The sequence below is a fragment of the Aotus nancymaae genome, unplaced genomic scaffold (genome assembly GCF_030222135.1).
Source record: "Aotus nancymaae isolate 86718 unplaced genomic scaffold, 86718_ANA_hifiasm-v0.15.2.pri h1tg000076l, whole genome shotgun sequence".
Lineage (NCBI taxonomy): Eukaryota > Metazoa > Chordata > Mammalia > Primates > Aotidae > Aotus > Aotus nancymaae.
Window position 1 is genome coordinate 870287 of NW_026988491.1, and position 16513 is coordinate 886799.

General features: G+C 47.2%; 1 protein-coding gene across 2 annotated transcripts in view; it reads left to right on the plus strand.

The window, feature by feature from the left end:
* The window catches only part of MYO18B (myosin XVIIIB), a 285467-nt gene that overhangs the window by 187762 nt on the left and 81192 nt on the right, over nucleotides 1-16513 (plus strand). For both annotated transcript variants that reach the window (XM_064367868.1, XM_064367869.1), the window contains exons 35-37: nucleotides 9770-9883; nucleotides 11468-11584; nucleotides 14667-14750. In XM_064367868.1, the coding sequence (XP_064223938.1) occupies nucleotides 9770-9883; nucleotides 11468-11584; nucleotides 14667-14750 (315 nt within the window). The remainder of the gene's footprint in view (nucleotides 1-9769; nucleotides 9884-11467; nucleotides 11585-14666; nucleotides 14751-16513) is intronic.

Sequence of the window (16513 nt, forward strand, 5' to 3'; positions counted from 1 at the left end):
TCTGAGCTGCACAGATCATTAGTGGACCTGGCCGGACTTTTTTTTTTTTTTGAGACGGAGTTTCACACTTGTGCCCAGGCTAGAGTGCAACGGTGTGATCTTGGCTCACCACAACCTCCGCCTCCCAGGTTCAAGCGATTCTCCTGCCTCAGCTTCCCAAGTAGCTGGGATTACAGGCATGCACCACCATGCCTGGCTAATTTTATATTTTTAGTAGAGACAGGGTTTCTCCATGTTGGTCAGGCTGGTCTCAAACTCCTGTCCTCAAGTGATCTGCCCGCCGCAGCCTCCCAAAGTGTTGGGATTACAGGCATGAGCCACCGCGTCTGGCTGACATTCTTAATATGTTTCCATTTAAACAATTTGGTTTGATGTGAGAGCTGTCTCTAGTTTGAACTGTGGGTGATTCACTTTAGGGAAAACCTTAATGTTGAAGGTTGGTTCTTCCAAGTACCCTGATGGGATGTCAAGGTCTGGAATGTGTTAAGATTAGCTTTCCAAAGACACTTTCTTTTATTATTATTATTATTATTATTATTATTATTATTATTTGAGACGTAGTCTTGCTCTGTAGCCCAGGCTGGAGTGCAGTGGGGTGATCTCGGCTCACTGCAACCTCCGCCTCCTAGATTCAAGCAATTCTCCTGCCTCAGTCTCCGAGTAGCTGGGATTACAGGCATGCACCACCATGCCCAGCTAATTTTCATATTTTTAGTAGAGGCAGGGTTTTACCATGTTGGCCAGGCTGGTCTTGAACTCCTGACCTCATGATCTGCCCACCTTGGCCTCCCAAAGTGCTGGGATTACAGGCGTGAGCCACCACGCCCAGCCAGAAGACACCATTTCTTAACCAGAATGCTTTCCTCATGGTGTTTGTGATGCAGTATTTTAAAATTCCTTCAGTCGTTCAACCAGATCCAGAAATCCAGTTTCTAACCTCTCTGCCCAAAGACTGGAATTTTTCCTCTCCTCACTTCATTCAATATGTCTAGTCAACTCATCTAGCAGCTTAACAAATCCTAGCAAACATTTTACCCAGGTATTTAAAGCAGGCAGATGGCTTCGCATAGAGAAGTAATGCTATTCATCAGTTTGTAGTTGATGTATATGTGATAGGAATCTCAATTGCCCTCACACTGAATGAAAAAGAGGTGGGTGAGGGGAGAGAAGGCCTGGATTTATTTAGCTCAGCAACAGAGACTTGTGTGTAGAGGGGTCCCTGGGGTGGCCCGGGGAGGGCATGGGTTTGGAGTCTCCACCACTAGGACACAAGTCTGACCTTGGGCAAATCACTTCTCCCTGGGCTGCAGTTTTCTCATTTGTGAGAGGATGAGGGCTGACTGCTTCCTTGTGGGGCTGTTGTGAGCTATAGTGATAATGAATATGAAGTGGCCACGCAGCGCTTAATGTAGTGAGTGCTGAAGAGATCTCCTTCCCTGGCCGGGCGCAGTGGCTCACGCCTGTCATCCCAGCACTTTGGGAAGCCGAGATGGGTGGATCACCTGAAGTCAGGAGTTTGAGACCAGCCTGGCCAGCATGGTGAAACCCCGTCTCTACTAAAAATACAGAAATTAGCTGGGCATAGTGGCACGTGACCATAGTCCCAGCTACTCAGGAGGCTGAGGCAGGAGAATGATTGAACTCATGAGATGGAGGTTGTAGTGAGCCAAGATTGCGCCACTGCACTCCACCTGGGTGACAGAGTGAGACTCTGTCTCAAAAAAAAAAAAAAAAAAAGAAGTATCCTTCCCTTCTTTTCCCCTCATTGAGGAATTGGGAAAGGGAAATATTTATCTCCTATGGATAAGGATCCATACACACAACAGGTAAACAAGAAATAATTGCTATTTTATCACAGGGTTTTGGGTGGAACTACTTTGATCCAACTTTTTGGTAGATTAGCATCAATTAACACTATGGCAGTGTTTGGTTTTGCTTAAGAGATGGGGTTGCCCAAGCTGTGGCCATGCTACAATCATAGTCACTGCAGCCCTGCACTCCTGGGCTCAAGGAATCTTCCTGTCTCACTCTCCTGTGTAGCTGGGACTACAGGCGCTCCACTACACCCAGCTAATTTTTTTACTCGTTGTAGAGATGAGATCTAGCTATGGTGCCTAGGCTGGTCTGGAACTCCTGGCCTCAAGTGATGCTCCCACCTCAGCCTTCCAACGTGCTAGAATTATAGGCATGAGCCACTGGGTCTGACAGATAGCAATGTTTTCTGAGTGTTTATTCTGTGGCCAACGTCATGTATGCATTACCTCCCTTAACTCACTCATTCATTCTGTATCTCGGTTTTGGGTGGTAACCCAGTTCAAATTGATTTGCATAGAAAAAGGGAAGTTACTAGCCAAAATATCTGAAAAGTTCTGAGGCTAGAACTGCCTTCAGGTTTGGCTAGATCTAGGTACCCCAATTATGTCATCAAGATTATGTTTCCGCCACAGCTTAGCTCAGCTTCCTCAACGTCAGCTTATATCTTAGGCATCTTCCAGCATGTATTCTTAGGCAGACTCTTCCATCTTGCCCAGACATTCCATGCTTTTATCCCGCTTCAGAAAGAGTAAACTTTATTTTCATAGTCTCAGCAAAAATCTTAGTGTCAACCATGGTATTATTCCAAAGCTAACCACTATGGCCAACAGGAGACGATGCTCTGATTGGCTAGACTGGGTCTTGTGCCCTTCCCTGAGCTTGGTGAGCAGGATCAGTACCATTAAAAGCACATGGATATTTGGAGATGGACATTTATCATAAGGAAGATGGGCTCCTTCTCTCAAAAGAAGGAGGAGTGGTGCTGGGCATGTAACCATGCCACATTTTCTGTACTAAGCGTCTGTAATGGGCACTATTGTTTCCGAGGGAGTGCAAGGTAATGGCTCAGAGTGGGAACTTGGTGACTAGACTACCTGGGTTCATATCCCAGCTCTGCCATTTAGCACTTGAATGACATCAGGAAGTCACTCAACCTCTCTATTCCTCAGTTTCCTCAACGATAACAACAGGAATGTTTGTTGATGCTACCTCAGAGTGCTATTCTGAAAGTTAGATAAATTAATACATGAAAAGTGTTCAGAGCGCTGCGTGGCAAAGAGTAAGAACTCAACGTCATAACCTACGTGCATGACATCTCCTAGGCTTGTGCAGTGCACAACTGATACAGCTGTACTCAGCAGTCCTACTCCATGAACGCAACTCATTTTGTCCCTCATTTTTTGGATAATGATATAGTTTGGCTGTGTTCCCACACAAATCGCATCTTGAATCAGAAGTAGCTCCCCCATAGTTCCCACGTGTCATGGGAGATAACTGGTGGGAGGTATTTGAATCACGGGGAGCGGGTCTGTCCTGTGCTGTTCTTGTGACAGTGAATCTCACGGGATCTGATGGTTTTATAAAGGGGAGTTCCCTGCACATGCTTTCTTGCCTGCAGCCACGTAAGACATGCCTTCGCTTCTCCTTTGCCTCCTGCCATGATTGTGAGGCCTCCCCAGCCCTGTGGAACTGTGAGTCCATTAAACCTCTTTCCTTTATAAATTATCCAGTCCCAGGTATGTCTTTATTAGTAGTGTGAGAACAGACTAATACAGATGGGGAAGATCAAAGTTCAGTAACCTGCCCAAGGTCACAGGCTAATAATAGACAGAAGTGGTTCGACTGAAATCCTATTCTGCCTGACCTTTGGGTCCGCTCCTAACCACCACGTGATAATGTATGATGTTAAACATACCCCCTGGTGGTAGAGAACATAGAGAATGCAACCTCTCCTTTTCTCCCATTCTTTAACCCTAGATGGTGCTCATCTCATCATTTTTTTTTTTTTTTTTTTTTTGAGATGGAGTTTTTTCGCTCTTGTTGCCCAGGCTGACGTGCAATGGTGAGATCTCGGCTCAACCTCTACCTCCTGGGTTCAAGCAATTCTCCTGCCTCAGCCTCTGGAGTAGCTGGGATTACAGGCATGCACCACCACGCCCTGCTAATTTTGTTTTTTTAGTGGAGATGGGGTTTCTCCATGTTGGTCGGAGTGGTCTTGAACTGCTGACCTCAGGTGATCCACCCACCTCTGCCTCCGGAAGTGCTGGGATTACAGGCATAAGCCACTGCGCCTGGCTGCTCATCTCATCTTCCCCCCTGGGAACTCCAGGCTTCCAGGATCCACAATCGCAGAAGAGTCAGGACCTCACCAAATATCCCCAGACCAAAGCTTAGCAGTGCTTAATTTATGCAGAAGACCTGGAAGCTTGTTCCCCTCCATAATTACAGTATGGGGAGGACTGGGAATGAACATTTTACCATTTACTAGAAGACGGGTCCTATCGCATGGGAATAGTAGGCAATGAAGCCCTCTGTAGATGCCTGCCTTGCAGAATTTGAGCAGGTCTGGGGAAGCCTGGCTGCTCTAATTAGAGAACAATAGAGTGACTTAGTACTGGTACGTGCGGGGACGAAGGTGCCTTTTCTAGCTACTGAAAGTGTTTTGGTGCTTTGTACCTACATATGCGTGCCATTGTTCTGTTAATTTTACAAAAAGTAAAAATTGGAAGAGAAAGAAAAATCTAATGAACCTAAACTGAAATCAAATAAGCTGTGTTGTTGAGAGTATGGGGGTCCAGCCCACACTAGGTCGGGGGACGAATGGAAATTGTGGGGCCTTCATTTCACCCTAAACCTCTCCGCCCTGAGAGGCCTTGTCTGATGGTTACTTGGAGTCGAAAGGTGGGAAGTGTCAGCTGTCACCTCAAGTCCTCATTGTCACACTGGCCACAAGGGTTGGAGAGTGAATGTCAATAATTCTTCCCTGTCGCCTGTCAACCCAGCCCCCGTTACTCCCCACTGCTCTCTGACGGCTCTGCCTGGAGCTCCTCCGGGAAAGGCCTTTTCAAAGGCGTGTCTGACCTGTGTTGGGCCACAGAAGGCTCTGAGCTCCGTCCTCGTGACTTGCCACCGACTTCATAAAAACATCAGTCAGCAGCCTCCGTATAGAAATAATGTGCAGTGAATTATTCTTAGGCTGGGTCATCCATAATAGAAAATCAGCCAGAGGTGGCCCTGTATTTCTTTCTGCTCCCTAAAGTGTCATAAATTGAAACTTTTAAAGCTCAGCATGAAGACAGCTTGTCAGCAGCAGCCCAGGGCCTACCCTGTGGAGGTCTTGGGGTGGGAAATTCCTGGTCTCGCCCATCCAGATCCTATTAAAATCTAGACCTGCTTGACTTGTGGGTCTCTGGGTCACTGACCTCCCTCTACCCATCCCAGTGGAACAGGAAGTCTAAAATTCCTCCTTAAGATGGTCAGTGCTGAGGCCCTGCTTATCCTGACTGTAAACTTGGCCCATTCTTTTGGCCTCTGCCTCATTTTCTTTCTCTCTAAAACGGAATTAAAAATTCCCACTTCCCAGGGATGAAAGAGCTCACAACAATTGTTACCATTTTGTGATGTTTTCTCACTGCCAGACACTGTGTAAGCACTTTGCATGTTTTCACCTGTATATCCTGCAGGGATCCTATGATGGACCCATTCCCATTTTACAGAGGAGGAAACTGAGGCTTAGCAAGATTGTGTTGCTTGGAGAAGCAGATTCCCTCAGGTCTGGCTCTAGAGCCCAAGCTCTGAACCACACACACGATGAAATCTGGCATGCAGTGTTGATAATGCTGGTTTCCTTCCTCTCTCCTTTGGAATGAATGTGTTCATCTCTGGCAGGTTCCAGGAATGATGCATGTTTCTGTTATAAGTAAAATTTTGATGCTGCAAAAGAAATAGCACTTGAAGATAAATCCTCTCATCAAGGCAGTTTACTTCTATAGAAGGGTGTGGCTCACGGATGGAGCAATGGTGGCTGCACGTTTGGACAAGTGAGGAAAAGGGGAACTAAGGCCTGATGGGGGTCACCCCTACTGCTGTGTCATTCTCCTATTGGCTAGGGTTAGACCGCACAAGCTAGACTAATGCCGATTGGCTATTTTAAAGAGAGCAGGGGTCTGAGCTGGAGTGGCAGGGTGGTTGGTTTGGCAGGAAGGATGGTTATGGGTGGGTCAGAGCAAGAAGCCAGGGGGACTTAGTTAAAGGAAGGTGACCAGAGCAGGTGACTAAAGCTTGTGACCAGGAAGTCAGGACGGAGCTGGGAGCTGGGGGGAACAGACATGAATGACTGATTAGAACCGGTGGAGAAGGTTGTTTGCTGGAACTACAGGGAAGTTAAACTTAAAGGACAAATAACTGAACACAATGACATCCTGATTCTTTGAAGAGAAATTTAGAACTCATTGTATCCAATATTTCCACCACATTTGCTCAAACTCTGAGTTCCGTCATTCACAGACTCCCAACTTAGTCCAGGCTTTCTGGGTGCTGCCTAAGAGGTTTCTGTCATAGCACCAAACCACTGAGCTGTTTTCTCTGCAATGGTGTTCTCTTTTTATTTTGATCCATTCTATCTGTGTGGTCAGACCTTCCAGCGAGTGACTTTCTTTGAGGGGCAGTGAAGCTCAGTGGTTAAGAGCTCGAGCTCTGGCATTGGAACAAGCAGGCTCTCCACAGACCAGCTCCGTGATAGTGAACAAGTCACTTCCCTTCTGTGTGTCTCAGAGTCCACCTTTATCAAAAGGTCCTAATGGTGGCACCTTTCTCTTAGAGGTGCTGTGAGGCTTTCATGAAGCCAGGCAGAGAAAGCACAGTGCTGCAAACACAGTCCCCGAACAACAGTAGCAGGTGGGGCTGCTAATGCCAAAACCATCAGGGCCAAGATAATCCCATCTCCAGCCCTGTATGAGCTAAGAAGGCCAGCAGCTGTCTCCACTGACTGCTCTGTGTTCATCTCTGTCTGGGGATAAGTCGTCCCTCTCCCTGCTTGCTCCAAGGGAAGCAGGGAAAGGAAAGAGCATTTATGGATCAGACACCATTATGCTGTCTGTAAAATGGGAATTAAAAAAAATAGAGCCTCCTTTCTCCCAGGTCTCCGAGGACCGGCAGGATCATGGTGCTGAAACCCTATGCTGAAGTAGAGGCTGGACAGATGGGAACTGTGTCACCATGTTCTGCTCTGCCCTGTTGCATTATTTACAATGACTCTCTCTTGCCTCCTGGCTCCCGGCCCAGCTCCTTGGCCTGGCAGAGGGGCCCTGCGTGAGGCCTCCTCTTCCACCATTACTTATCTGACATCATCTCCCTTGATGGCCCATCTGCTCCTGCCGCCCAGACCTTTTGTTGTTTGCACGTCCCGCTGTGCCGATTCTTCCATTTCTCTCCACCTCCACCCCTTCCACCCTGGTTAGAGCACCTCCACCGCCTCCTTCCTACAGGACCATGGCGGCCCCCTCACTGGCCGCCCTATTTCCAATCTGGTCCCACCCTCCCCACAGCAGCCAGAGGGAGATCATGCCACCTATGTCCTTAGAAACCATCCATGGCTTCCTGGCAGACTGAAATAAAAACTGAGCTTTGCAGCCCGGCTCACAAGCCTCAGTGATGGGACCCCTGTCCCTATCTTCAGCATCTCCTATTCCTCTCCTCTGTATAGCTGCTCAGCCGTACTAGTGAGCTTTCTGTTTCTCAGCACCACGGTTAGTTCCTGTCTCTGCCTCAGGGCCTTTGCACGTGCTATTGCTGCTGCCCAGGGCACTCTGCACATGGCCATCTCCTTTGCATCTTGTTTTTCTTTGTTTTGTTTTTTGAGACGGAGTTTTGCTCTTGTTACCAAGGCTGGAGTATAATGGCACGATCTCAGCTCACGGCAACGCCCGCCTCCTGGATTCAAGCAATTATCCTGGCTCAGCCTCCCAAGTAGCTAGGATTACAGGCATGTGCCACCACATCTGGCTATTTTTTTTTTTCTTTTTTTTTTGTATTTTTAGTAGAGACAGGTTTCACCCTGTTGGTCAGGCTGGTCTGGAACTCCTGACCTCAGATAATCCTCCCGCCTCGGCCTCCCACAGTGCTGGGATTACAGGTGTGAGCCACTGCGACTGGCCCTTCTTTTGCATCTTTTAGGTTTTGTTTAAGTACTTCTCCTTCATGAGGCCTCTGACTTCTGCTCAAAAGAGGGGCTGGCTTTGCCTGCCTGTCTTCAGGGGAGCCCTACCACCCACCTCCCAGCCATGGCAGAGGCAGTGGAGTCACCTGCTGGAAAATAAGACCAGGCCTGACGTCTCACTTCCTCTGTTCATTACGATCTATCAATGCCAATTACCTTCCCTTGCTCTACATCAATTTTCTCAGTGTGTCTCAATCCCTCCCATTTACTGAGTGAAATCAGCCCCCTAGCCCTCTTTTGCTGGGTCCAACTGCAGGAATACATCGTTCTCAGGGGCTGGAAAAGGGGGTTTTGTGAGTTGTGGCCCATCCCTCTCTAAGCCCTGAGTGTTTACCTTAGGTGATTCCTAAGAGTGTTTTCTGTTCAGAGATACAGAAAAGGGGGTAAGAGGGACAATGGGACTTATTGTAGACCTACTAGGTGTTCAGCACTCTGAATGTGCAGGCATCCTACTGTGAGCTAAGCATTATAAATGAGCTGAGTTAGGCCAGGTGTGGTGACTCACGCCTGTAATCCCAGCATTTTAGAAGGCTGAGATGGGCAGATCACAAGGTCAGGAGTTCAAGATCAGCCTGGCCAAATTGGTGAAACCCCTACCTCTACTTTTAGTAGGATACAAAAATTAGCTGGGCATGGTGGCACGCGCCTGTAGTCCCAGCTCCTTGGGAGGCTGAGGCAGGAGAATTGCTGGAACCCGAGAGGCAGAGGTTGCAGTGAGCTGAGATCGCGCCACTGCACTCCAGCCTGGGTGACAGAGCGAGACCCTGTCTCAAAAAAATAAATAAAAATAAAAATGAGCTAGTTAGAGCTCAGAAGAGGCAGCTGCCAATTGCAGAATGGATTTAGGGTGTGTGCACAAATATGGGTTTCTCCAGTGGGGCATGTCTGTCATCTGCGGCCACGTACATAAGCAATTGGACTTATTTTGATGACTACTTTTCTAGGATAGGTGACCTACTGTGTGCAGCTGGGAGGAAAAATGAGAAAGAAAAGCATGAGAAAGAGAAGCTTTATTTAAGTCAGTGGCTCTTAGCCTTCGAGGATCTAGTGAAAGCTTTGAACCCAGGAAAATGCTAACTGCTCACATGCAGAGTATTTTGCATGCCATTTTAAAGGGGGCCTGTAGACCCACTTTTAACCCTGAACCCTGGTTAAGAAACTTCCACTTGGCTGGTTCCCATGGGACTTCAAGGCACCTCCTCCAGGAAGCCTCCCTCGAATCCCGTCTTGCGTTTCCACTGTGCTGGTGTCCCCCCTTCCCTGTACTGCACAAAGAGGTTGTCATTAGCTGTTCCTTCCTGTCTCCCACTGAGAGGGCAGGGGCCAGCTTGATTGTTCCGTGTATGTCCAGTATCTGGCACTCAGTGGGCATCATCAAGGATTTGCTGAATGGGACTGAAGAATAGCTCCTGGCAACACAGCAGGGGTTATATTTTGAGTGGGCTCAGAACCTGGCTGCCTCAAATGCAAATCTTTTTGCTTTCCCCCAGGTGTGGGTTGATGAATAGTTGCGAAGCCATGAGGTCACCTGTAAATTATTCCCTTGCTTGGGAGGGGCTGGACTGAGCTAGAGGGAAAGGACATTCAAGGAGGCAGCTTCATAAGGAGGTTTCTCCGCTTCCCTCCCTTCTCCTCCCCTCCCCTCTGCTCCCCTCCCCTCCCCTCTCCTCCCCTCCCCTCCCCTCTCCTCCCTTCCTCTTATTTTCTTCTCTTTTCTTTACCTCTTGCCTGGCCCAGCTGGAGCATAGTGAAGCCAAGTGTGAGGAGGCCTTGAAGACCCAGAAGGTGCTCACGGCAGACCTGGAGAGCATGCACAGCGAGCTGGAAAACATGACACGGAACAAAAGCCTGGTACCTGTCCCTTCCTGCAGCTGCAGGGACCTGGGCCAGCATAGGCCTCTGGGAGCTAGTGTGGGCCTAGTGTGAGCTCAGCACTATAGGAAGTACAAAGACATTTATTGTAAACCTATTGGGTAGCATCTTGGAGGTACAGACATCCATTGTAGGCCTATTGTGTGCTCAGTTCTATAAGAGGGACAAGGGGACTTATTGTAGACCTATTAGGCGCTCAGTGTTCTGAACATGCATCCTACTGTAAGCTGAGCATTATGAAGATATCAGAGCATAGATGAGGCTCAAATGCGTGCTCCCATCTGCAATGAAAAGCCAGGAAGTCTGTTGTGGACATGATGGGTGCTCAGTGCTGTGAACGTGCATCTGACGTGAGCCTGTTATTTGCTCAGTACCCACAATTGCATATTGTGGAAACACAACTGCGTATTATGTGCCCACGCTGCTCACCACTCTAAGTGGTTCTCAGGCATCTGCTGTGGTCCTACTGTATGCTCATAACCATACAGAGATGGAACGTTTTCTTATTGTGGGGCTACCACATGTCCCTTCTAGTAAATGGAGACAAGGGCATCTCTTGGTCTGCTTAGGCTCATTACAGGAAGATTCAGCCATTTATTATGGGACTACTCTGTGCTCACCCCTGAATGGGGACACATGGACATATATTGTCAATTTATTATTTTGGTGAAAATCGAATGTATGTTTCTAAGTCCCCTGTCTGGGTGTATGGGGTTGGCTTAAATGTATTGTACTCAATGTATAAAACCCTAAAGTTTAAGTGTAGTATTTATAGGCAAATGTTTATCTCAAGCTCTCTGTGGGCCTTTCCTTATTTTGTTGGAATTTGCCTACAAGCATTCACATACACACACACGTGCACATGTGTATACACAGGAATGAATGTAAATATTCACATACAATCACCAGGCACACATACAAAATAAATGCCCTCCTCATAGGTAACCCATGCCTCTAAGTTTTTTCCTCCAGCCAATATGTATTTATTGAGCACCTGCTATAGGACAGGCCTGGTGCTTACTGCTGGGTTATATCTGTGAACAGAACAAAGTCTCTGTTCTCAGGGAGAGTACAGGGGTTTGCATTTTCATATATGTACTATGCACATTTAAAGTATGCACACATTAAAGGCCGGGCACGGTGGCTCATGCCTGTAATCCAAGCACTTTGGAGGCCAAGGCGGGCAGATCACCTGAGGTCAGGAGTTCAAGACCAGCCTGACCAACATGGTGAAACCCCGTTTTAAAAAAATAAAAAATAAAAAAAAAATAAAGTATGCACACATAGATTCCCAAGTGGGATTGTGCAGACATAAATTCATACACACATACACGCTGATTCATAGTCACATGCAATGCCTGATATATATAAACACACATACCAGCACCGCCACCACCAGGCTGTTATACCCACCATATACATTGGTAACCACAGCCACTCTTAAACGCTGATGGTCACTCACCTCACACACCCATAGGCAAGCCCCTCTTTGCTCTTCCTCTGGCCCCTGCTGTGCATCCCTCACCCTCCCACCTTGCCTTGACCACTGACTGCCTCCCCCAGGTTGATGAGCAGCTGTACAGGCTGCAGTTTGAGAAGGCAGACCTCCTGAAGCGCATCGATGAAGACCAGGATGACCTGAATGAGCTGATGCAGAAGCACAAGGACCTCATTGCTCAGGTAGTGAATGGGACCTTGGTGGGAGAATCTCAGGGACTTGGGGTGGGGTGAATGCGGAATGTTGAGAGGGTGATGTGGTTGGACTACTTCCTGGTCTTAACATCTTGGAGGGATAAGTGCACAGAGACAGTTAGGAATTGTAAATTTTCTGTTGTCCTAACAGAGGACAATTTCACCTTCAGACCGTGTGTGCATTTCTGGAGGACGTGTCCACCAGGAAAGATTTGGATTTATTCATGCATCTGTCTGTCCATCCACCCACCCATCAACCATTCATCTGCTCATCTGTTCACCATTCGCTTATCCACCCATCTACTCACCCACTCACTCATCCATCTATCCGCCATCCATCCATCCATCCATCCATCCATCCATCCATCCATCCAATCTTTCTCTCATCCACCCAACCACCCATACATCTATCCATCCAACCATTTATCCATCTATCCATTCATCCATCCATCTTTCCATTCATTTATCAATACATACAGTCATCCATTCATTTAACCATTCATTCATCCATTTATCAATTCATCCATCCTACCACCCACTTACCCATTTAATCACCTATCCACCTATCCAACCACCATCTTCCTCTTCTTTTTTCTTTTCTCTTCCTTTCTTTCTTTTCTTTCCTTTCTTCTTTCTTTCTTTTCTTTCTTTCTCTCTTTCTTTCTTTCCCCTTCTCTTTCTTTCTTTATTCCTGTCTTTCTATCTATATCTATTTATTCCATATTTACTAAACCCCTGCTATGTAGACACTGTGAAAAATGCTAAGTATATTGTGGTGATGAAAAGCACATCCTATTCCCACCCTCATGCACCTCACAGTTTAGTGGGCTGGGAAGACCTTATCATATGGTCACCAGAGTAGGGGGAGACTTGCAAACTGAGCCAAGAGTCCAGAAAGGAAATGAACAAAATTCTGCAAATCCTGATGTAGGTTGGGAGTCAGGAAAGGTTTCTCAGAGTAGGTGTCACTTGGATGGAGATCTGAACAAAGAGCAGGAGTTACTTAGATTGGATTGGGGGTGCATTCCAAGCAGAGGAAATAGCACATACAAAGGGCCTATGATGGTGCCTTGGAGAGACTGAAAGGAGGCCAGTGGGGAGAATGTGGCACAAGACAAGCCCAGTGAAAGAGGAGGATCAGATCAGGGTCTTAGAGGCTGTGATGAGATTGGGTTTTATTTTATGGTTGAAGGGACTCAATTGGCAAGCTTCTCAGGGCAAGAGCAGTTGGAGAGGACCAGCCAGCATGCCACCCCAGACAGTCAGCTCCATAATGCCAGTATTCTCCTCTGCCTTGTCCAATGCTGAATTCAGAGACAAAAAGAGTGTCTGGCCTCGAGGTGCTCAGTAAATCACTGTTGAATAAATGAAACTGAACTTGTCCAGGGGAAAGACAACTCCAACCTGGCAGATGAAGTGAGGATGAGGAGAGGATGGATGGGCTTGGGAGATGATCAGGAGGCACAAGGGCAGCATGGGTGAAATAGAAGCTTTGGGGTGAAGCTGAGGGGTGTGATGTGGAACCCCTAGTAGATCTCCACATAATGACTACATAATGGGGCGGACAGCTCCCTCCAGGAGCAATGAGTGTCTTTCTTGCCGTATACCTTCCAGAGGAGATCCAGGGTCAAATACCTGCCACATTCTGAACGCATCTGACAGAGGCTGGATCTAAAGGGATTTCTGCTAGACATAGAGTAATAATAACAAAATAATTGATTATATCATCCATATGGTAACAACCACCACAAAAATAGCATCTGTCACTGTCTACACTTGCGAATCACACTAATTTTTGTGTTTTGAGATGGAGTCTCTCTCTGCAGCCCAGGCTGGAGTGCAGTGGCATGATCTTGGCTCACTGCAACCTCTGCCTCCCGGGTCCCAGTTCAAGCAATTCTCCTACCTCAGCCTCCCAAGTAGCTGGGATTACAGGCACAAGCCACCATGCCCAGCTAATTTTGTATTTTTTTAGTAAAGACGGAGTTTCCCCATGTTGGCTGACCTAGTCTTGAACTTCTGACCTAGTGATCCACCTGCCTCGGCCTCCCAAAGTGCTGGGATTACAGGCCTGAGCCACCGTGCCCAGCTGAATCACACTAATTTTTGCCCAAAAGACAGGTTTATTTGTTCAGTTACAAAGGCAGTATATGCATATGCCCATAATAAATAATTTAAATAATAAAGACATAAGAAATAGAAAGTAAAGAGGTCCATCTATCCTCTAGAATTCCTCTCATCAGAGGTAATGAAGCTCAACAGTTGGTTCTATTTTTTTTTTTTTTGAAACAGAGTCTTACTCTGTCACCCAGGCTGGAGTGCAATGGTGTGATCTGGGATCACTGTAACCTCTGCCTCTCAGGTTCCAGCAATTCCCCTGCCTCAGCCTCCTGAGTAGCTGGGATTACAGGAATATGCCACCACACCTGGCTAATTTTTGTATTTTTAGTAGAAATGGAGTTTCACCATGTTGGTCAGGCTGGTCTCGAACTCCTGACCTCAGGTGATCTGCCTACCTCGGCCTTCCAAAATGCTGGGATTACAGGTGTGAGCCACTGTGCCTGGCAGGTTCTATTTTTTAAAAAGCCTTTCCTCTCCACTGCTTCATTTAATCTCTGAACAAACCCAATACTGAAACGCTGATCGGAGACTATCAGCCCGTTTTACGGATGCAGAGATTGAGGTACAGAGAGCCTCTGTAGCTTGCTGAGGCCAGGATCCAGGTCTAGAACCCCAGTAACCCGACCCTCCGAGTTGCTCTCATCCCTCGGAATCTGGTCCTAGTGCCACGGCCAGCCCACTTCTGTCTGGGTTCTCAAGGATGTATAATAAAATGCTGGACAGCTGACCAAATCCAGGGGCTTATATAATTGGCGTGACTCAGCGAACATTGAAATGAAAGATGTTGAGGAGGATGTGAGAGGTAATTTTTGGGAAACAGCTATTATCATAGAAGCTCTGAGAGATGTAGACATCTGTGGGTGGGGAAAGTAGGGATTTTCAGGGGTGGTTTCCCAGCAAGGCTTATGGTCTCAGGGTGATATATATATGTATATTTTTGTCTCACCAGTCTGCTGCTGACATTGGGCAGATCCAAGAACTCCAGCTGCAGCTGGAGGAAGCCAAGAAGGAGAAGCAGAAGCTTCAAGAACAAGTATGCTCAGAGCTGTCCTATACTTGTATTAGTCAGGGTTCTCTTAGAGGGACAGAACGAATTGGGGATATATATATATCACATATATGTATATATGTATATATATGAGATATATATATATATATGAGATATATATGTATATAAAATATGAGTTAATTGTTTGTTTATTTATTTTTGAGATGAAGTCTCACTCTGTCACCCAGGCCGGAGTGCAGTGGCATGAACTTGGCTCACTGCAACCTCCACCTCCCCAATTCAAGTGATTCTCCTGCCTCAGCCTCCCGAGCAGCTGGGATTACAGGTGCCCACCACCATGCCCGGCTAATTATTGTATTTTTAGTAGAGATGGGTTCCACCATTGTTGGCCAGGCTGGTCTCTGACTCCTGACCTCAGGTGATCTGCCGTCCTCAGCCTCCCAAAGTGCTGGGATTATAGGTGTGAGCCACCAGGCCTGGCTGGGGAATTTGTTAAGTATTAACTTACATGATCACGAAGTCCCACAGTAGGCTGTCTGCAAGCTGAGGAGCAAGGATAGCCAGTCTGAGTCCCAAAACTGAAGAACTTGGAGTCCGATGTTCGAGGGCAGAAAGCATCCAGCACGGGAGAAAGATGTAGGCTGGGAGGCTAAGGCCTATCTCTCTCCTCTTCACATTTTTCAGCCTGCTTTATATTGGCTGGAAGCTGATTAGATGGTGCCCACCAGACTAAGAGCGGATCCGCCTTCCCCAGCCCACTGACTCAAATGTTACTCTCTTTTGGCAACAACCTCACAGACACACCCAGGATCAATACTTTGTATCCTTCAACTGAATCAAGTTGACACTCAGTATTAACCATCACAGGGAGGAAGAGAGGGATTCTCCTTGGGCACACACTTATACTTTGGACCCTGGAAACTGTTTCTTTCATTCTGTTATTCGTTAATTCATCCAAATACTCAATTCCAGCTGTGTGCCTGGTGAATTGAGACCTGTCCCATTAGAGAGACAGACACATGCACACACACTTGCACTCATTTACTCTTGCCTGGCTTGTTGAATCCACACTTGCACTCATTTACTCTTGCCTGACTTGTTGAATCCAAGCATGCCCCATGCACTGAGACTCAGCCATTTGGTGTAGAATTTTCTCCCTCTGAAAAAAGGCTCCAAGAACAGAGGGATGGTCTGTGCTAGGGGAACCATGATCTTTTGTGAAATCTTCCTCTGAAGCCAGGGTCCCTGCAAACATCTCTGGCTTTCTGTCGTGACCCAGAGGGATGCTGTTATCCATGAAATTTTCAAAGCTCTTCTAGAACTGTTGCATGTGTCTGCTTAAGGTGACTGTTGGAGTGACCAGGTCTCAAGCAGTTTTCTGTGGGTGCTGAGTAACAACATGCACAACCAATGAAATGGCAGCAGTGGCCACTTGCTGGGTGCTTATTATACGCCAGTCACTAATCTCCTTCAATCCTCACAAGAAAAATGGGGAAACTGAGGCTCAAGGAAAGGAACTGACTTTCCCAGACTCACACACCAGGTGCAAACCTGGCTCCCAAACCCACCCTTGCTTGCATCTTTTGATGGTGTAGCTTGTTGCCCACAGACTAACTTTGCTCTTTGATCAGAGCAGGGAAGGAGGGGAGGGAAGCACTGATTAAAAGTCTTGTTTTGAATCCTGAAGACATAAGAAGCATCAGCTCCCAGCACCTGAGACCCAGGATCAGGGTCTGGTGTGAGGGTCCAATGAGGGTCCCAAGATTGAAACCCGGCAATTCTTGCCT